The 23,297-nt window shown below is 39.1% G+C and overlaps 1 protein-coding gene across 2 annotated transcripts in view; it reads left to right on the top strand.

The window, feature by feature from the left end:
* The window catches only part of TPRG1 (tumor protein p63 regulated 1), a 376,146-nt gene that overhangs the window by 267,373 nt on the left and 85,476 nt on the right, over nt 1-23,297 (top strand). Inside the window, exon 5 of one of the 2 annotated variants that reach the window (XM_082393410.1) lies at nt 22,864-23,040. In XM_082393410.1, coding sequence (XP_082249536.1) covers nt 22,864-23,040 — 177 coding nt within the window. Of the gene's footprint in view, nt 1-22,863; nt 23,041-23,297 lie in introns of those variants that run through there. The other variant, XR_014245019.1, reaches the window with a different exon arrangement.

Genomic DNA, 23,297 nt, shown 5'->3' with positions numbered 1-23,297 from the left:
CTCCACACCCTCTCCAGCATTTATTGTTTGTAGATTTTTTGATGATGGCCATTCTGACTGGTGTGACGTGATACCTCACTGTAGTTTTGATTTGCATTTCTCTAATGATTAATGATGTTGAGCATCCTTTCATGTGTTTGTTGGCAATCTGTATATCTTCTTTGGAGAAACATCTATTTAGGTCTTCTACCCATTTTTGAATTGGTTTTTTTGTGTTTTTGATATTGAGCTGCATGAGTTGCTTGTAAATTTTGGAGATTAATCCTTTGTCAGTTGCTTCATTTGCAAAAATTTTCTCCCATTCTGAGGGTTGTCTTTTTGTCTTGTTTGTGGTTTCCTTTGCTGTGCAAAAGCTTTTAAGTTTCATTAGGTCCCATTTATTTTTGTTTTTATTTCTGTGGGTCAAAAAGGATCTTGCTGTGATTTATGTCATAGAGTGTTCTGCCTATGTTTTCCTCTAAGAGTTTTATAGTGTCTGGCCTTACATTTAGGTCTTTAATCCATTTTGAGTTTATTTTTGTGTATGATGTTAGGGAGTGTTCTAATTTCATTCTTTTACATGTAGCTGTCCAGTTTTCCCAGCACCACTTATTGAAGAGGCTGTCTTTTCTCCATTGTATAGTCTTGCCTCCTTTATCAAAGATAATGTCACCGTATGTGTGTGGGTTTATCTCTGGGCTTTCTATCCTGTTCCATTGATCTATATTTCTGTTTTTGTGCCAGTACCATACTGTCTTGATTACTGTAACTTTGTAGTATAGTTTGAAGTCCAGGAGCCTGATTCCTCCAGCTTCGTTTTTCTTCCTCAAGATTGCTCTGGGGTCTTTTTTGTTTTCATACAAATTGTGAAATTTTTTCTTCTAGTTTGATAGGGATTGCACTGAATCTGTAGATTGCTTTGGGTAGTATAGTCATTTTCACAATGTTGATTTTTCCAATCCACAAGCATGGTATATCTCTCCATCTGTTTGTATCATCTTTAATTTCTTTCATCAGTGTCTTATAGTTTTCTGCATACAGGTCTTTTGTCTCCTTAGGTAGGTTTATTCCTAGGTATTTTATTCTTTTTGTTGCAATGGTAAATGGAAGTGTTTCCTTACTTTCTCTATCAGATTTTTCATCATCAGTGTATAGGAAAGCAAGAGATTTCTGTGTATTCATTTTGTATCCTGCTACTTTACCAAATTCATTGATCAGCTCTACTAGTTTTCTGGTAGCATCTTTAGGATTCTCCATGTACAGTATCATGTCATCTGCAAACAGTGACAGTTTTACTTCCTCTTTTCCAATTTGGATTCCTTTTATTTCTTTTTCTTCTCTGATTGCTGTGGCTAAAACTTCCAAAACTATGTTGAATAATAGTGGCGAGACTGGGCAACCTTGTCTTGTTCCTGATCTTAGTGGAAATGCTTTCAGTTTTTCACCATTGAGAATGATGTTGGCTGTGGGTTTTGTCATATATAGCCTTTATTATGTTGAGGTAAGTTCCCTCTATGCCTACTTTCTGGAGGGTTTTTATCATAAATGGGTGTTGAATTTTGTTGAAAGCTTTTTCTGCATCTATTGAGATGATCATATGGTTTTTCTCCTTCAGTTTGTTAATATGGTTTATCACATTGATTGATTTGTGTATATTGAAGAATCCTTGCATTCCAGGAATAAACCCCACTTGATCATGGTGTATGAACCTTTTAATGTGCTGTTGGATTCTGTTTGCTAGTATTTGTTTAGGATTTTTGCATTTATGTTCATCAGTGATATTGGCTTGTAGCTTTCTTTTTTTGTGACATCTTTTTCTGGTTTTGGTATCAGGGTAATTGTGGCCTCGTAGAATGAGTTTGGGATTGTTCCTCCCTCTGCTATATTTTGGAAGAGTTTGAGAAGGATAGGTGTTAGCTCTTCTCTGAATGTTTGATAGAATTTGCCTGTGAAGCCATCTGGTCCTTGGGTTTTGTTTGTTGGAAGATTTTTTTTAAAATTATTTATTTATTTATTTGTTTTGTTTTTGTTTATGGCTGTGTTGGGTCTTCGTTTCTGTGCGAGGGCTTTCTCTAGTTGTGGCAAGTGGGGGCCACTCTTCATCACAGTGCGCAGGCCTCTCATTATCGCGGCCTCTCTTGTTGCAGAGCACAGGCTCCAGACTCACAGGCTCAGTAATTGTGACTCACGGGCCTAGTTGCTCCGCGGCATGCGGGATCTTCCCAGACCAGGGCTCGAACCCGTGTCCCCTGCATTCACAGGCAGATTCTCAACCACTGCGCCACCAGGGAAGCCCTGTTGGAAGATTTTTAATCACAATTTCAATTTCAGTGTTTGTGACTTGCCTGTTTATATTTTCTATTTCTTCCTGGTTCAGTCTCGGAAGGTTGTGCTTTTCTAAGAATTTGTCCATTTCTTTCAGGTTGTCCATTTTATTGGCATATAGTTGCTTGTAGTAATCTCTCATGATACTTTGTGTTTCTGCAGTGTCAGTTGATACTTCTTTTTCATTTCTAATTTTATTGATTTGAATCTTCTCCCTTTATTTCTTGATTCATCTGGCTAATGGTTTATCAATTTTGTTTATCTTCTCAAAGAACTAGCTATTAGATTTATTGATCTTTGCTATTGTTTCCTTCATTTCTTTTTCATTTATTTCTGATCTGATCTTTATGATTTCTGTCCTTCTGCTAACTTTGGGGTTTTTTTGTTCTTCCTTCTCTAATCGTTTTAGGTGTAAGGTTAGGTTGTTTATTTGAGATTTTTCTTGTTTCTTGAGGTAGGATTGTATTGCTATAAACTTCCCTCTTAGAACTGCTTTTGCTGCATCCCATAGGTTGTGGGTCATCGTGTTTTCATTGTCATTTGTTTCTAGGTATTTTTTGATTTCCTCTTTGATTTCTTCAGTGATCTCTTGGTTATTTAGTAGTGCATTGTTTAGCCTCCATGTATTTCTATTTTTTACAGATTTTTTCCTGTAATTGATATCTAGTCTCATAGCGTTGTGTTCAGAAAAGATACTTGATAGGATTTCAATTTTCTTAAATTTACCAAGGCTTGATTTGTGACCCAAGATATGATCTATCCTGGAGAATGTTCCATGAGCACTTGAGAAGAAAATGTATTCTGTTGTTTTTGGATGGAATGTCCTATAAATGTCAATTAAGTCCATCTTGTTTAATGTATCATTTAAAGCTTGTATTTCCTTATTTATTTTCATTTTGGATGATCTGTCCATGGTGAAAGTGAGGTGTTAAAGTCCCCTGCTATTATTGTGTTACTGTCGATTCCTCCTTTTATGGCTGTTAGCATTTGCCTTATGTATTGAGGTGCTCCTATGTTGGGTGCATAAATATTTACAATTGTTATATCTTCTTCTTGGATTGAACCCTTGATTATTATGTATTGTCCTTCTTTGTCTCTTGTAATAGTCTTCATTTTAAAGTCCATTTTGTCTGATATGAGAATTGCTACTCCAGCTTTCTTTTGATTTCCATTTGCGTGGAATATCTTTTTCCATCCCCTCACTTTCAGTCTGTGTGTGTCCCTAGGTATGAAGTGGGTCTCTTGTAGACAGCATATATATATGGGTCTTGTTTTTGTATCCATTCAGCCAGTCTATGTCTTTTGGTTGGAGCATTTAATCCATTTTCATTTAAGGTAGTTGTCGATATGTATGTTCCTATTTCCATTTTCTTAATTGTTTTGGGTTTGTTATTATAGGTCTTTTCCTTGTCTTGTGTTTCCTGCTTAGAGAAGTCCCTTTAGCATTCGTTGTAAAGCTGGTTTGGTGGTGGTGAATTCTCTTAGCTTTTTCTTGTCTGTAAAGGTTTTAATTTCTCTGTCAAATCTGAATGAGATCCTTGCTGGGTAGAGTAATCTTGGCTGTAGATTTTTCCCTTTCATCACTTTAAATATGTCCTGCTACTCCCTTCCTGCTTGCAGAGTTTCTGCTGAAAATCAGCTGTTAACCTTATGGGAATTCCCTTTTACGTTATTTGTTGTTTTTCCCTTTCTGTTTTTAATATTTTTTCTTTGTATTTAATTTTTGATAGTTTGATTAATATGTGTCTTGGCATGTTTCTCCTTGGATTTATCCTGGATGGGACTCTCTGTGCTTCCTTGACTTGATTGACTCTTTCCTTTCCCATATTAGGGAAGTTTTCAACTATAATCTCTTCAAATATATTCTCAGTCCCCTTTTTTTTTCTCTTCTTCTTCTGGGACCCCTATAATTTGAATGTTGGTGCATTTAATGTTGTCCCAGAGGTCTCTGAGACTGTCCTCAATTTTTTTCATTCTTTTTTCTTTATTCTGCTCTGCGGTAGTTATTTTCACTATTTTTGTCTTCCAGGTCATTTATCCGTTCTTCTGCCTCAGTTATTCTACTATTGATTCCTTCTAGAGAATTTTTAATTTCATTTATTGTGTTGTTCATCATTGTTTGTTTGCTCTTCAGTTCTTCTAGGTCCTTGTTAAACACTTCTTGAATTTTCTCCATTCTATTTCCAAGATTTTGGATCATTTTTACTATCATTACTCTGAATTCTTTTTCAGGTAGACTGCCTATTTCTTCTTCATTTGTTTAGTCTGGTGGGTTTTTACCTTTCACCCCAAATAAATTTAAAACAAAGGTAATATACTCAAAATGCCTCATCCTCTGATGATTTTACTTCACTTTGCTGTTATGTATGCTCTGGGGGTTATTTTTGCCTATTCTATTTGTGTGGTGGAAATAATACACGACAGTGTGTTCCTGCCCATCTCTACCAACTGGATGTTCAGTGATATCAGGTTGGTAGCTTGGAATTGGCCCCAGTGACAGTGATTATCCCGTGGAAATAAGCAAACTAGAGATCAGAGTTTGATTTATTGTTTTGTTTATTGTCTAAACTTAAGAAAGTAATAGAAGATATATTAACAATGCAGATTAAGTTTAAAAGTGAGTCATGTCTGTGGCTATAATATTGTCATAGCACAAAAAAGTTGAGGAAATATTCTTCCAGAATTCAAAAATTATTATCCAATTCAGCAAAAAGTCACCTTTTTCATTGGTGAATGGATGAAGTCTGGACAGGTGGCTGAGGAAAGATGAATGCCAAGCAGAGGTTGCAAGGTTGCAGAGGGTCTGTGTTCTGGCTGGGGCAGAGGCCATTGGCTGTTCTCACATCAACCTGCTGACTCCCAGCCTAAGCTGGAAATTCCAAAGGCCTCTTTTTCCTCTTTATCCCTTTAGTGCTCTGTACTGCAAAATCATAACATGGGGCACACTTGAAAGCAGAAGTGCTTAAGGGAATCTGATGTTTATCATAGAGCATATACTGAAGTGTGCATTAGGAACTGAGAAGCAATAAGCTGATAACTGACATAGCTGGGCTTTGTGGATCTTTGTGTTTAATCATCTAGGAGGAAGGAGTTCCGGGTAATGCTTGGGCTTTGGCCTGGCAAACTGATGGGCTGTCTGTGCCACAATTCTAAGTTAAGAAGGACATGGTAACTCTACCTTACTGAGAAACCACCATATGCCAAACATTGGAGGAGAAACTGTGCACACAGTCTCACTTAATCCTCCCAACAGTCTTGTCATTCACTTTGTACAGAACTTGTTGTATAAAGTTGTGGGGAAAAAAATGTGTCTGAGGTGTCCATAGAGCCTCCTCATAGTGGTATTGAATAGATGGTTCTACATATGTGTACAGATGCCATCTCCATTAGTTTTCAAAAGGGACAGTAATCCTGACATATTTATATAGGCCTGCCTTCTATAGGTGCTAAGGGCATGAAATAACATTAAGTCAGTCAAAGCATTTTCCAAGGGATATCACCCAAACTAGTGCAGATTAACTTCTTTGAGATGTTCTAAATTTAGACAGATATATCATTCAGCAGATTAGAAAAATGAGTTTGAAGGCACTTGGGTAGCGAATACAAGGAGGATGGACAGAGAGACCAAAAGGAGAACTAGAGAGATGCTGTCAGCTCCAGCGAGATCCCAGTTAGCTGAAACCATTAAGAATACCCTAAGGTATTCTTAAAGTGTACCATATATACTAATATGTATAAAATAGATAACTAATAAGAACCTGCTATATAAAAAATAAATAAGTAAAATAAAATTTAAAAATTCAAAAGAAAAAAAAAAAAGAATACCATAAGGAGACTTCAAGTGAGACTCAGGCTTCCAGCCCAGCCCAACCCATTTAGGAATTTTATAACTTTACAGCTGTAAAGACAGGATGATGTTTATCTCCTCCTCGTACTGTCTTTCTTGGCCCTCTGGGAAAGGGCTTTTACAATAAATAGTGCATATGCTTTTAGAAGTGATCCATTAAGCCAGTACCAAGGAGAACATCTTGACACTCTATTGAGTCTCAGAAAAGTGCAATACGATGGCAATGACGTGGCTCTTCAGTCAAATGTACTCAAGATGTCTTTGTCTGTGGTGGTTCAGGAGGCGGGAGGAGATGGGATCTTCCCTCCACACACATTAGTGTGAAGTGGTGGTGTGGGTTTTTGTTCTCATCCCTCTTATTCCTGAATGAGAGGACTTGCCTCTAGTGGCTGGGATCAAGTAACTCTTGCTCTTCATCTTCATGGCAAATACTTTCAGCATGTTTCATTGCCTACTTCTCCCAAAACCCACCTAGGTTTTTATCCTCAGACTTTGGTGAAATCCGACTATCTGTGTCGGACATAAAGACAGTAGAATGAAAGTGAAGTCAAGGAAGCAGCCTGGTGTCATAGAAAGAGTCCTGAATTTGGAATCAGAAGACTTGGGTTTGATTCCTGACTCTGCTACTTATTATCAGTGTAGCTAGGTGAACTTGAGTGGGCTTTCCATTTTGTTTTTTTAAATTAGTGAATTTGTTTTAATACAGTCTTTAATCCATTAGAAATCCAATGCTCTTGAAAGAAGCACAGCTAGTGTTAATTTTTGGTATATATCATTCCAGCTTTTCTCCATGCAATCTTCTGTCAAAGATTTTATAACATTAATAGGTAACATTTATTGAGCACTTAAACTGTACCTTGCGATAAGTGCTTTCCATGCATTTACCATTATATTTGTATAATTTATATAATTTTGATGATCTCTAAATGACATTTTTCTTAGGTTTTTTTCCTCGTATTTTTCTTGGTTATCTTGTAATTTTTGTAAAGTAGTAGACAATTACTTTTAAACTGTCAGTGGCTACACAAATGTGAAGGTTTATATTATCCTTTTAAAATTGAAGCACCAAGTAAGGGAGAGTTACCAGTGGGCCAGAGTAACATTTCACAATTGGAAAGAGAAATGAAAATATATAAGGCAATCTCCACTTATTTTTTGATAAAAAATCATAAGTAATATTCCTGTAGCACTTTATAGTTTAAACATTACTCTTCTTCATTTAATTCAATCTTCATAACAATTGTCTGAGGCAGGAAACATGAACTCCAATTTTCAGATGAGGAAATCAAAGCTCAGAAGAGTAACACATACAAAATAGATAAACAAAAAAGACCTACTCTATAGCACAGGGAACTATACTCAATATCTTGTAATAACCTATAATGGAAGAGAATGTAAAAAAAGAATATATATATATATATATATATGTATATATTGTATAACTAAATCACTTTACTGTACACCTGAAACTAACACATTATAAATCAACTATATTTCAATAAAAATTTTTGAAAAAGAAGAGTGACACAGCTCTAAAGTAGCAGAGACAGAGCTCCAATGCATTATGCTGCCCTGACTTTTGCTAAAATGGTCTTTTGCTACTGTGCCCAGATTCCATGTTTGCCCCTTATCAGATTGTAACCCAAAGGTTAAACTCAGAATTCTGTTTCTTGGGCTTGGTGGGGTAAGTGGAATTGTGCAGGGCATCTCTGCTTAATTTAGAATGATTTTCCAGAAGAAAGAACTATCCTAGATGTTTAAATAAAAAGAAAGGCATCCGGGAAGTGAAGCAATGTTGAGGCACAGGAGACCGAACGATTTCCCAGGCACAGGGTGCCACAGGAGTTCACTGATCCCCAAAGCAATGCCTGTGTTTGCTTTCACACTTGCACTCACATTTGATCTTCAAACAGACCCAGGGAAGAAGGCAAGGAGGAACTATTGGCTTTATTTTCTGGTTGAAGAAACCCAGAGATTAAATGACCTATCTAAGGGCAACCACTTATTAAGGGTCACAGGACGGCTTGACTTCTCAGGACCTCTCTCTCAGCCCAGTTGTCTTCTCACTGTACTGCTCTTGCTGCCTTTTGTGATTTTTTTTCATCTCCCGACACAGCCATCACCACGGTTTAAATTGGTTAAATGATCTTTGTGCCTGTGTCTGGTTTCTTCATTGATTGTCTATTGTTTGCAGGGAGGAGGACAGTGATTCCTTGGGCAGGTTCAGAGACCTTTTCCTCTTTTCCTCTCCAGACCTTTCTGGCCTTGTGTTGTCCGTTTGACTTTATTTAGTCTTTTCCCAGAATCAAGTAAAAAGTCAGATACTTGTAGGGAATGGTGGCTGCCGTTGATGGGCTAAGGTCAATCATACTTTATCTTGTCACAGTGTAATTAGGAATGCTGAACTACTTTTGTAATGAAAAACACTGCTACTAATAATTTAAAAAATGAAGACACACCCAAACCAAAACCCCAAGTGAACTGAGGAATCAGGGACTGCTAAACATTTTAGTCATGAATAATAAATGTAATATGAAAATTAACAACCTGAAATGTATCTCCTACCCAACCCCACTCATTTTTGCATACTTTCATTTATTCTAGACTTTGCTACTCAAAGTGTGGTCTTGGAATTAGCAGCAGCAGCATCACCTAGGAGCTTGTTAGCAATGCTGACCCTCAGCACCCACCCCAGTCATACTAAACCTGAGTCTGCATTTTCATAGGATCTCCAGTTGATTCCTATCATTAAAGTTTGAGAAGCACCAGTCTAGATCACTCTCATGCTCATGCTCTGAGGATATCAGTGGATTCTCACTGCCTATATACCCTTCTGTTGCATCTCTAAGACCCTACATGTCATGGACCAAATTTCCCTTTCCAACCTTACTTACCATTATGCTCTTTAACAAATTCTACCAGTCAAATTGAATTGCCTGCTGTTCCCCCAAAATTCCTGACACAATACCTTGGCTTCGTGATTGTACTCATCCAATTTGCTCTATTTGGTATGTTTTCTCTCCTTCCTGTTCATCCAGACATTTCTTGTCCTTCAGGGACACTATGCCTATAAAGCCTTTCCATATTAATTCAACCAGAATAATCTTCTCTCCCGTCTCTGTGCTCACCTTATACAACATAATATAGTTCATTGTGTACATTGTGAGGAAAGCATTCCTTAAGTCAGGGCCTGATTCGGAGTCACCGTTGTCCAAGCCCATCTCTGCCCACCTGCCAGTACTTAGTATAGTGTCTGGCATTTGGTAGGGGCTCAGAACTGATCATGGACTTGACTTGCATCTAATTCTGATAGAGCCATTTATTGCTTGAAGACCTTCACTGACATTAGCAGGGTCCATCCATCGAGTCCTGCCTCTATTATCCTGGGCCTCCAAGCAGCTCAAAGCTCAACGAGACTTCCCCCATCCTTGGGTGAAAGCACTCAGGCTGAAAATGCCTCAAATCTATCAAGATGTTAATGACCTGTGGCAGGACTCTGGCAGCAACAAAGGCACCTCTGTTGCCAGAATCCATTTATTCTGGGTGGGTGTTTTCGACAACCACTTAATTAAACACATTGCTTTTCTCTATAAATTCCTCCATGGCAACAGCCTCATCCAGATAGCTAATGGTCCTAAGTAACCTGAATTACAGGATAGTGAGGACATTTAGATACTGCAGTCACAAACATATTGGAAGTGTTTGTTTTCCCAAGACTGCTATGAGTTAAGGAGGGGTCAGGAAGAGCCAAGTGGTGAAAAAAGGTCTAATGAAGCTAAATGCCCAGCTCCATCACTTATTAGCTATGTGACCTTGGTATGTAAGTCTCTTACATCCTCTGGGCCTCAGTTTTATCATTTATAAAATGGCTATGTAAAGAGGGATATTAATTTAAGAATTAAGTTATTTAAAATATATACAATGCTTATACCAATTTTTGCCACATAGTATGTGCCACCTAAGTGTTTGCTTTTATAATGATAATAACTATTATTATTATTAATAATATTCACCCATTTATACAACCATTTATGTGTTTACTGAGCTCCTTACATAAGCCAGACTCTGCCCTAAATGATGAAAATACAGAAACAAGTAAGACAAAATTTCTGTCTTCAAGGAACTCTCAGTCTTGTGGGGAAGGAGGACATGTAAAGGAAGTCACAGCACAATATGATACTTGCTGATACACAGTCCTACAAATTATTCTGTGAGAGCTCAGAACTCAGTGTGTCTGCATTGTAGACATAGGTCAAGGGGACATCCAGGATTAAGGGAGGAAGAGAAATTTCCAAAAAAGATATTATGGGAAAGAACATCTCAGGAAGAGGGAAGAATCTGTGTAGAGTAACTGAGACAGGCTCAGGGAACCACAGACAGTTCTCTGTGGCTGGATTAGTGAGCGAGAGTCAGAGAACTAGAAAGAAGTTGGAAAGGCAGAAAGGAGCCAGAAAGGAAAGAATTTTGAACGCCAGGCTAAGGAGCATGGATCAAATTTTTTTCTTGAGTCACAAATTGGAGATCCATAAGCCATTTCCACCCTGCTAAGTATTTTTCAAAATTTGAATTTGAATGTTTTTAGTTAAGGTATGTGCTTCCAGTTTGGCAACACCTTGTCACTTCCCATTGTCTTACACTGGCCCCTCTTCATTCCCTGATGCAGTGGTGTGTGCTTGGCTCTCCCACTCATGATGGCCAGCTGTGTGCATCTCTTCCAATTCCAGGTCCAGTGACCTCACCTTGGGATCTTGAAATCAGTCATGACAGGAGAATTTATACCAATGAAATAAAATCAGGGCATCATCTTATCATTATTGTTACTTTAGAATGTGTTTACCATTTACAGCACACCACTGCCTTTATGTTTCCTTCATGACCACTATATAGGCATTTCTGTCTTGAGTTAAATAGGGTGTTGACATTATTAGAAAGGTAATAGATTCTGGAAATAATTGCCAAATAATTTAAACTTAGTCTTGATTATTTAGGGGACTGCCAATGTGTGGTTTATTAAAGAAAACAAATAAGACCTCAACCTTGATATTGAGGCTATCAACACATTTAGGTCACTACAGCTGTTATACAGACAACTATTATAGTCTCTTATGAATAAACGTGCTGCCTGATACACAAAGAGGAAATTGTCTCCACTGCATTGGGTCCCTAGGTTATCGCAAAATGCCCTGTTGTATAGACAGTAGGTTGGGTTTAGGAAGAGTAATCAATGTGAAGAGAAAAGAGCCTCTGCTCCCACTAGTATGTTCAATAGAAAGAACTACCAAGTTTAAGAATTGCTGTGGTCTCTGAAACGCTGTGCTATGTGAATTAGTAAAAATGTAATCTTCTGAGCAAGGAAAATTACCAGGGAAATTGAGAGGAAACTGTATAATGATGAAAGGGTCAATCCTTTCATCCAAGAAGACAGAGAAATCTTAAATGTGTATGCACCAAATGATAGAGCTGCAAAATTTTTGAAATGAAACTGATAGAACTGAAAGGAGAAATAGACAAATCCATGATTACAGTCGGAGACTTCAAGACCATTCTTTCAATAATCGTTATAAAAAAATGGGCAAAAATTCAGCAAGGATTTAGAAGAACTTAACAACACTGCGACCCAATCAGCATTTATAGAACACTCCACCAAGTAACAGCAGAATACATGTTCTTTTCAAACATCCACAGAACATATACCAAGATCCACCATATCTTGCACTACAAAGCAAACCTCACCAAATTTAAAAGAATTGAAATCATACAGGGTATGTTCTCTGATTACAGTGGAATCAAAAAAGAAATCAATAATAGAAAGATAACAGAAAAATATCAAATGTTTGGAAATAGAACAATATATTTCTAAATATGGGTAGATAATCTTGAGGTCAAAGAAAGAGTTTCAAAGAAATTAAAAAGTTCATTGAATGGAATGCAAATAAAGACAAAACATATCCATAGCTGTGTGGGATACAGCTAAAGCAGTCCCGAGAAAGAAATTTATAGTATTAAAGGAAAAGTGCTCAAATCAGTTAAAGAAACATCCTAAGTCAATAGTATAAGCTTCAGCTTCAAGAAATTAGAAAAAGAAGAACAAACCCAAAGCTGAAAAGGAAAGAAGTAATAAAGATAAAAGTAAAAGTTAATAAAAAACAAAAACAATAGGAAAAATTAAAGAAGCAAAAAGCTGGTTCTCTGAAAATTTCAATAAAGTTGACAAACTGCTAGCAAGGATGACCACCCAAAAAAAAAAAAAAGTCATAAATTACAAATATTAGGAATAAAACAGGGGGTATCACACAGACCTGACAAACACCAGAGAGATAATGAGGAATTATAGCCAACAACTCTACACACATAAATTTGACACCTTAGATGAAATGAACCCTTTCCTCAATACACACACCCAAAATGAAATAGATAATTTAAGTAGCCCTATAACAATTAGGAAATTAAATTTGTAGTTAAAACCTTCCCCAAAAGAAATATCTAGGCCTGGATGGTTCCACTGGAGGATTCTATTGAGCGTTTAGAGAAGAATGAACACCAATTTACATAATCTTTTCCAGAAAATAGAAGAGAAAGGAATACTTCCCAGCTCATTCTATGAAGCCAGTATTAATTGATACTAAATCCAGACAAAGACAGTACAAAAATAAAACTACAGACCAATACCCCTCATGAATATAGATTTAAAAATTCTTAACAAAACATTGGCAAATAGAATTCAACAATATAAAAAAATAATTATATACCATGACCAAGTGGGGTTTATTCCAGGGATGCAAGGCTAGTTCAATATTAGAAAATTAATCAGTGTAATCCATCATATTAACAGGCTAAAGAAGAAAAATCATATGATCAGATCAATAGATGCAGAAAAAGCATTTGACAAAATTCAACATACCCATTCATGACAAAAACCCTCAGAAAATAACAGAAAGGAACATTTTCAATTTGATAAAGGACATCTACATCAAACCTATAATTAACATCATGCTGTTGGGAAAAGACAATGTTTTCCCCCTAAAATTGGGAACAAGGCAGGTGTCCACTCTCACTACCAATATTCAACATAGCCCTGGAAGTTCTAGCCAGTGTAACAAGGCAAGAAAAGTAAATAAAATGCATACAGGTCAAACAGGAAGGAATAAAAACTGTTCCTAATTGTAGATGGCATGATAGTCTATGTAGAAAATTCCAAGGAATCTACCAAAAAGTTTCCAGAACTATTAGATGAGTTTAGCAAGTTTGCAGGATACATGATAAACATACAAAAATATTTTAGTAATAATTTTTAAAAAATCAAAAAATCAATTATATTTCTATACACTAGCATTGAGGAGGTAAAAACAAAAATATAATAACATTTATAATCACTCAAAAAAATATTTAAGTGTAAATCTAACAAAATATATATAGGACTTACACACTGAAAGCTACAAACTGCTGATGAAAGAAACAAAGATCTAAATCCCATGTTCATAGATTGGAAGAATCAATATAGTAAAGATGTCAATTTTCCACGAATTTGACATACAGATTAAACATAATTCCTTTCAATCTCAGCAAGATTTTTGTAGGTATGGACAAAACTATTCTAAAAAATTTTTTTCAGTTTGCCTGTTTTATTTTTTTATTTTATTTTATTTTTTAATATTTATTTATTTATCTATTTATGGCTGCGTTGGGTCTTCGTTGCTGCACACGGGCTTTCTCTAGTCGCGGTGCACAGGCTTCTCATTGCAGTAGCTTCTCTTGTTGTGGAGCATGGGCTCTAGGTGCGCGGGCTTCAGTAGTTGTGGCATGCAGGCTCAGTAGTTGTGGTTCGCGGTCTCTAGAGTGCAGGCTCAGTAGTTGTGGCACAAAGGCTTAGTTGCTCTGTGGCATATGGGATCTTCCCGGACCAGGGCTCGAACCCGTGTCCCCTGCATTGGCAGGTGGACTCTTAACCACTGTGCCACCAGGGAACTCACTATTCTAAAATTTTTATGGAAAGACAAAAGAATTAGAATAGTTAAAACAATTCTAAAAAAGAAGAATAAAGTGTTTCTCACTGGCAAATCCTATTTTCTACTATATAACTTCAGCCCCTGGCCAGAGCTGATAGGACAAATGGGGGGCTAATCGGTTAGCTGATGTGAGACTCAAAAAGACAACTCAGAGGAATGATTTGGGCTAACGGAATCTCTTATCTTGAGAGTCTGAACTGGGAGATTTAGGACAACAGAGGCCAGTTAGCTACGAGAGCAGATTCTGCAAATTCACGTATAGTCAGGACTAAGGAAGCAATGAGGTCATAGGCAAGGTGGAATTAAAGAGCAGCAAACACTGGCAGTAAGCACAAGGAGCACATCAGTCGAGAGGAAACAGATGAGATGCATAGAGGGATACACAGACATCCTGAGAGAGACAGCCCCTAGAGAGTAAATTTCATTCCTTGTGACTTTCTAGGTTTCCTAAATCCCAACTGTGCTATGGTTCCTGTTTGTAGATTTCTGTGGGATTCCTCAGAGTATTTTTATAACACATCTCCTCTTCTTGGACTTGCCTGATGTGGGCTGTGTCTCCTGTACCCAAGGAGATGTAACTAACACAGTACAGTAAGCAAATATCTCTCCCACTTAAAAGAATAAAACAAGGGAGGTGGCAAGATGTGAGCATTTGTTGTATCCCATCCCTCTGTTCTTCCCTCTCTGTTGCCTCCTCAAAATTAGTCCTTGTTCTCCTGCCGCTTCTTTGGCTTCTGATCAAGTGAATCCCCTAAAGTGAATTTGGGGGAGGCAGGGAGGAGAGAGCCCCTCGGGGATGGGCCTCTTGTTAGTGCCTGGTGTGCCCAGTAGCTATGCAACAGCTATTCAGTTGTTTTGTGAGAAAGAGAGAAGGATGGGGTGTGCCCAGAGTCTTCTCTTTTGTGTAGCTTTTAAAATATCCTCTTACTGATGGTACTGTGGTAGAGAGAGGCCAAATGCCTGCTGCACAGGGAAGGTAAGTGGGAGAAGCAGCTAGATGGAATGTATATGGCCTGGGCTGGGGGAGTCAGAAGCGCTGGATTCTCACCATGGCTCTGTCAGTTGTACTAGATGCACGTCACTTTATTAAGACTTGGTTCCTCCACCTGTGAAGTGCGGATAATAGCCATTTAATGTGAAAACGTTCTCAAATTGCAAAGAAATTGTGGTTATTTCAGATTTGGCTTCTGCTTAAATCTCCTTCCACTCTCCTCCTTGTTCCTTTTGCTTTGGTCATGCTGGCTTCCTTGCTGTTTCATAAAACGTGATGGATCCCATCTTGCGGACTTTGTTTTCCAGGGGGAAAATTGACCATTGTTTTTTTCTGCACTCAACTGGAGCAATATGAAATGTCATGGTAGGACTTCTCTTACTCAGGCAAAAAGTGTTCTGTGGATACAAAAGTGGATGTTTCCAGGTTCATCCTTGTCCATATTTTATGGGGACACTTTGCCCTATAGTGAGTGGTACATGTTAAAGACGTGTTGGAGAAATGAATAAATATTCCTGATGCCTTTTTAGTGTACCTCCAGAGAATCATCTGTACTTTGCAACTTGTGCTTTTCCAACACTGAGATCTTCACCATACAGCAGGAAATGAAAAGCTGATAAGAGAGTCTTCTTTCAGGACATCAAATAGATACCTAGGGTTCCTTTTCCTCAGCCCTGTGGGCAATGGGCTGGGAATCCAGACACCTGACTCTGTGGACTTGTGTTCTCATTATCCAGTCTCATCATACCCATTAACTCTTCCTTAGGTGATTTCACCTCACTTCTTAGAGAACTGTGTATTCCTTAAGAGTTGAATGCTTTTCTCAGTATTCCCAGTAGCTAAGCACAGGGCCAGGTACATGGCTGGTTGCATGGGGTAGTGTGAAAAAAATGAACCACAGGAAGTCAAGTCAGGGGATGGGAACAGGGAAGGTTTGTGGACATCGGGTTTTTATTAGAATACTGTGTTTACTTGGAGGGTCCCCTATACACATCGGAGAGGCCCAGGGAGAAATTAACCAAATGACTGAAAGAATTGCATGTGGGTTATTTAGCTAAAGGTTTTATAAGACTTCACTTAACTCAGGGGGAGGCAAATTGCTTTGCTTCAATGCCATGCATTTTTCATCTGTTTGTGTTTGAATTGCAAACCCAAACTGGATTCTCTTCAGGGCCTGGAACCCAGTGGGTGCTCAGGGAATATGTGTGGAATGAATGATTCAGTGTTTTCCTCCTGAGTTGCTGATTCCTGTCTAACCAAGAAGCTGCTTCCTCTTTCAAGGGCTGGTTATTCTAAGAGGCTACAGGGGCACAGGAAAGAAGATTGATTTGTAAATCAGGTATAAGCACTCTATTCAATATCAGGGACGATGTCTTAGTGGTGTGTGTGTGTGTGTGTGTGTGTGTGTATGCGTGCGCATGTGCATGCATGTGTGTGCATATTTGGGGGAATCATATTAGAAGAAAATATTTGGGGGAGAAAAATCATTTCCAAACCATAAACTGACTTGACACGGCCTTAAAAGAGCAACTGAGAGTATTGTTAGGAGTAGGGCTGGGGCGACTGGCAAAGCATCTGGGATGGTTTGAGTAATGGGGTGGGGGTCCTGGAAACTTGCTCAGATGGGTCCCACCTGTCATTGCTGGTTCGCTGTTGCCCTCTGCTGGCCAAACTGTTGTAGTACCAGGAAACTGCAAATCTCCTGGAGCAACTAGGTTCCCTGTTTCCACCAGGAGGTCTAGGCCCCTTCCCCATCAAACAGGGGAAATGCAGCTAGTGCTGAGGAACAGCAGTGGTAGGAGAATGTAGCAAATTCTCTGCCAGGAGAGACAGGCTCTCATCACTGTGGGGATGAATCTTATGATTCTAATTTTTTATTCCATGCTCTGTTCATTTACTAATACCTTGCTCTCTCTTTGGCTCTGTGCTGGGCACAGTGAGGGGAGCCAGATATGGCTCAGTCACTGTCTCTACACCATAGGGTCTTCCATCATGTGTGTGGGGAATGAAAGGACAAGTACAGAAAATTGTGACTAAGGCCACAACTGAAACCTTAATAAAGGCTGTGTGTATTTAAAGGAAAGAGAGATGGTATCTACTTGGGGGCGAGGGAGGTGAGGGGAAGGTGCCATTAAACAGATAGCATTTAAGCTGGGAACCTGAAGGATAGGTGATTTTTTTATTTAAAAATATCTCTTTTAATATTACCCAGCCATAAAAAAGAATGAATTCACGCCATTTGCAGCAACATGGGTGGACCTAGAGATTATTATACTAAGCAAGCAAAGACAAATATCATATGATATAACTTATATGTGAAATCTAAAAAAAATAAAAGATACAAATGAACTTATTTACAAAACAGAAATAGACTCACAGACATAGAAAACAAACTTATGGTTACCAAAGGGGATGGTGGGAAGGGGATAAATTAGGAGTTTGGGGTTAAAATACACACACTACCATATATAAAATGAATAGCCCACAGGCACCTGCTGTATGGTGCGGGGAACTATACTCAATATCTTGTGGTAACCTATGAAGGAGGAGAATGTAAAAAAAGAATATACATATTTATATATGCATATATGGCTGAATCACTTTGCTGTATACCTGAAACTAGCACAACATCGTAAATCAACTGTGTTTCAATAAAAATTTTAAAAGATATATCTCTTTTATCATAAAAGTAGAAAGTTTATCATAAAAAATTAAACTTTGGCTAATAAAAGCATGAGAGCAAATGAAAGTCACTTGAAATCCCACCACTCAGATACAATCAGTGTTAACATTTTGATCCATATATTTTGCTGTTGTTACAAAATTGGAAGCACACTGAAGGTACCATTTTGTATCCTGCTCTTTCTCACTCTTTTGGTATGAACATTTTCCCAATGTTACTTTTATTTATTTATTTTTTTTGAAAATGTACTATTTTACGGGGGAGTATTTCAATGGGTACAACTGTGGATAGGATTCTTCAAACAGCATGAGGCAAAGCATACAGGTTGCACTGCACAAGAATTGTTAACTCTTCACCAATTCATTTCAGAAATATTTTTTGGACACCTACTACCGTGGCGACACAATGCTAAGAACTGACTCTTTCTTTGTGATGTTTACAGTATAGGAGAGAAGACTGACATGAATTAGGTAATCACAGAAATAACTATAAAATTGCATCTGGGAGAAGTGCTGTGAAGGAGAGATGTGCAGTTCTATGAAAGTATATATTAGGAATAAGAGAAGTAGTCATGGAGGTCTGGGAAAGCTTTCCAGAGTAAGGAGTAATTGAGCTCAGCACTATAGGAGTTAATTAAGTAAAGAAGATCAGGAAGAACATGACCGGCAGAGGGAACAGCACGTGCAAAGTCCCTTCAGCAGGAGTGGGCGTAGTGAGTCCAAGAAACTGAAAGAAGATCAAAGAGAAGGGAGTGCAGAGGCCTGAAATGTCGTTGAAGAAACAGGTAAGGCCTGACCCTACAGAGCCTCTTAGACCAGGTGAAAATTGTCATTTCTTGTAAGAGCTATGGGGAACTGTTGAAGTGAAGCCAGGGTTGGGAGGTAAAGGACAGACAGATTTTATTTTATTTATTTATTTACTTTTGGCTGTGTTGGGTCTTCGTTGCTGCGTGCGGGCTTTCTCTAGTTGCAGAGAGCGGGGGCCACTCTTCGTTGTGGTGTGCGGGCTTCTCATTGCGGTGGCTTCTCTTGTTGTGGAGCACACAGGCTCTAGGTGTGCGGGCTCCAGTAGTTGCGGCACGTGGGCTCAGTAGTTGTGGCTCACGGGCTCTAGAACGCAGGCTCAGTAGTGTGGGCTTAGTTACTCTGCAGCATGTGGGATCTTCCTGGACCAGGGCTCAAACCCGTGTCCCCCACATTAGCAGGTGAATTCCTAACCACTGCGCCACCAGGGAAGCCCCAGATTTGTTTTTAAAAAGGTCTACCTCATAGCAGTATGGTATGAGGCTGGGAGGGAACTAAAGTATATGTAGATAAACCAGGTCCAGGTGGCTAGTGGCCCAAGCCCAATGAGAAGGGGACTCCAAGAGTCCAGGCAGAAGATGTGGGAAGACTGGATTAAGATAGTGAAAGTCGAGATGGAGAGAAGTGGATGGTTTTGAGAGCTGTCTGGGGAGTAGAATGTTTAGGACTTGGCATGTGAGGTGAGGAAATAGGATGCGTCCCGAAAGACTCCTAAGTCTCTAGTATACATAACCGGATGCAAGAAAGGTTTTCCCCCAAGATAGGAACACTGGAAGAGGTCAAAGTTTGGAGGGGACAGTCATAGATGTTTGCTTTGTTTCCCAGAGAGAACAATTTCAGGAGTGGTATTAGATCATCACATCAGCTCCTTCCAGAGATAGCTCTTACCACACTTGCACACCACACTGAAGGGTCCTCTATTTGGGGGTGAGTGGTCCCATGGAGGAAGCCAACACTATGCCTGGATTTGCTGTCTCCATACTTATTTCAGGGCCTTGAACTACTGCTTGCTAGGTGTAAAGCATTGGGCAAGTCATTTTAAGGGTCTCTGGACCTTAGCTTCTTATCTTTAAAATGAGGGTAATAGCTTTTAGTCCAAAAGATTGTTGGGAGGATTAAACAAAAGCATTGATATTCAAGAGCTTTGTGAATGTCCGTGGACTGCACAAACACAATATGTTATTGTTATTCCTACTCCTATATTTGCTCTGAATATTACCGCCAAACTTATATTAATCTTAGGAATATAAAATTCAGTGTTTTCTCCAAGAGTTCTCTGGGAAGTAAGGTGTGATTGAAGTCTAAATAAATAAATATACCACCCAGAAGCTAGAGATGCTGGCCCCAAACTATGTATAAGCCTGTGTGTTTACTTGGATTCAGACTTCTCGACCCGTAAATTATGTAGAGTCTGTGTCACAGCAGAGCACTCCGTTCCTAAAAAGAATTCTCTCTTTTTTTTTTTTTTCCTGAATCCATCCTTTACCTTTTAAAATAAAACTCATTATGGAGTGCTAACATTTTCAGTAAAACCATTAAACTAAAATCTGAGGATTTTTTAGACTAAAAACAAGTCTGGTTTATTAGGCAGCAGCTTATAACTTGCTGCTAAGTAGATACAATCTATTTAGAGAAATTTATGTAGATATCTGATAAAACATTTCAGAATCCTCGTCTCTTTCTGACTAAGACGGAGAATGTTAAACAGATTATCAAGAATTCTTTCCTTCTCTTGGTGGAGTAGAAGTTGGGTATTGCAGCATTGTTAGAGTGGATGGAGACCAGAGGACCACGATTTAAACCAGATCTCTTGACCCTGCATCACTAACACTACTACCATATTCTAGCTGAGCAACTTTCAATGTGACTTTCTTCAAAGGGTAGTGCGGAGATGTAGAGCTAATACTTGTACATGCATAATGGCCAGCATATAATAAGGCATGATCTCATCTTTCTTTCCTTCCTTCTATTTCTCCCTATTTCTTCCTCCTTCATCTCCCTTTTTCTCTCCTTCATGTCTCCTCCTGTTCCTCTTCCTATTGATTAAACTTTTAATTTTGTCCCGCCTGTCTTTAGACTACATTGAGGAATGGCATATATTGGGGTTACCCAAGGTCACTTACTCACTTAGGTCCCTGACAATGATAATAACAGCTCATTTACAAACCACCGATTGAGAATCATGTCCCTTAATCCTCTCCCCAAACTTAGGAGATGAGTACTGTCTCCATTTCACAGATAAGGAACGTAAGCTACAGACAGGCTCAATAGCCAATCTTACAGAGTTAGTTAGCTGGAAGTTTTCACCCCCATACTCTCCCAACCCAAAGGCCTCCAAAATGATTATGATTGGCACTCCTTTACCACTCAACAGATATTTATTTAGAGCAGGCTATTTGACAGGAACAGAGTAAATAGCCCCGCAGGAACAGTCACAGCCCTCATGGAACACACACACACACAGACACAGACACACACACACACACACACACACACACATAGGGATGATCCTCAGACAACACTCACGGGCATTGCCCTACCCTCTGTACTTTGGTGTCCATTCTGATTTGTCAGTGTTCATGTGGTACCAGTTACTAAACTTGTAACATATCGTTCCTTCTTACAAACTATGAGAGGTGCTGAAAATGGAAAAGGACCAGAAAGCTTTGAGAAAATGTAATAGGGGGACAAGTTTATATAGGAGTTTAAGAAATCTTCTTTGAATGAGGCATTTGAACCATGACTTGAACAATGAGTTTTCTCAGCCTGCTATGAGATGGTGCTGGGCAGAGACCAGACCATACAGGGACCTGTAGTCCATGTTATGTAACTTGGATTTGATTCTGAAATCAAAAAGATGTCATTTAATAGAGTGAACAGGGGAGGAACATCATTCCTTTTGTATCTGAAGAATAGCACTCTGGTTACTATGTGAGAATGGATGGGAGCAGGGTGCCCAGTCCTAACCTTTACATTAGATGGATTCTGTGTAGTGGGGATTCAGATATGAATCAGTCACAAATCATCCTTTTCTGTCTCTTCGGGAAGACAAAACATGTACTGAAACAGTTATACAAGTCATGCAGTGCTATATACAAAGGCTGTGGCAGACAGACAACAAAAGCGTTGAGAGTGAGAAGAATTTCAGACCATGCTCACTTTCTTTTAACCAGAAGCCATTGCTTCTGTTTCTCTCTGTTCTCTCTGTTGGAGAGATTCTTAACTCTCAGAATTTTCCATGAATACCCTGAAAGGCTCTCAAATCTGAAGCAAATCAATTCAGTAAACACTTATCCAGTGTCTGTTTTGTCTTTGGCTTGTAAGAATCTCACTTCACTTGTTTCACTGTATTTCTACCATAAGAAAGTGATAGAATGAGCTTGAAATAGTGACGGTTTGGGTGGAGGTCACTGGACCTATATTCAAGTCTCCATTTTATCTTCAGTCAGCAATGCGACCTTTGGAGATTAGCATAAACTAATGCCTAGTGAGTCATCCAGATTGAGTTAGACCAAAGATTATTTTTGGTGTGCTTTGAGGAAGATGTGCTCCGTGAAGGTTTTCTAGAGAACTGGGAAGACATGGAGGAGCATGAATCAGTTGACTGCCAACATGATACAGTCTTGCTATTCCCCTAATGGATCCTGTCAAGGCTAATCATCTCTGAGCTCTGTGGCCATAAAACCTCTCCCTGTGGACTTCCCTGGTGGTGCAGTGGTTAAGAATCCAACTGCCAATGCAGGGAACACAGGTTCGAGCCCTGGTCCGGGAAGATCCCACATGCCATGGAGCAACTAAGCCCGTGCGCCACAACTACTGAGCCTGTGTTCTAGAGCCCACGAGACACAACTACTGAGCCCGCGTGCCGCAACTACTGAAGCCCGCATGTCTAGAGCCCGTGCTCTGCAACAAAGAGTAGCCCTGCTCGCCACAACTAGAGAAAGCCCGTGCGCAGCAACCAAGACCAAACACAGCCAAAAAAACCAAAAAACAAAAAAAATCCCCAAAAAACAAAACAAAACTTTCCCTGTGATCCTCCACCTCCCTCCTCCCTTAGTCATGGGGCTGGAATGAGAGAGAAGGGATGGCATTCTTCAGCTTCTCTTTCTTCCGGGGTGATCAAACCTCATTATTTTCTGTGTCAGTAGATATGTTTCAGACAATTCCATTATTTTCAACTTGGAAAGATTATGCAAACGACTTTTCTTCTCTGTGGTGTTTTTTTACAGGATAGACCGCTGGAACAATGAGAAGCAGAGGATTTTGCTGGTCACAGACAGGACTCTCTTGATCTGCAAATATGACTTCATCATGCTCAGCTGTGTGCAGTTGCAATGGATTCCCCTGAGTGCTGTCTATCGCATCTGCCTGGGCAAGTTTTCCTTCCCTACAATGTCACTGGACAAGTGAGTATGATGTCTTAGACTCGGGAAAGTGGTGCAGTGGGTGTGGGGCAGGCAGGGGAAACAATCACCAAGTTCAGTTCAGTGCTGTAAGCTGGGAGAATCCAGGGGAGAACAGTGACACTGTAGCCGAATTCATCAAACAATCCTTGAGTTTCAACTCTACGTCAGACACCAGGGATACAATTTTAAGTACATTTGTACTTTAATATGAGTACCTGACAAGTCAGTGGTTGAATGTAAAGTGGAAAGAGCTGTGG

The sequence above is a fragment of the Balaenoptera borealis genome (genome assembly GCF_965194805.1).
Source record: "Balaenoptera borealis genome assembly, chromosome: 5".
In the NCBI taxonomy this organism is placed as follows: Eukaryota; Metazoa; Chordata; class Mammalia; order Artiodactyla; family Balaenopteridae; genus Balaenoptera; species Balaenoptera borealis.
Note: the sequence above shows the minus strand (reverse complement) of the source record. Positions and strands in the feature narration are given on the sequence as shown.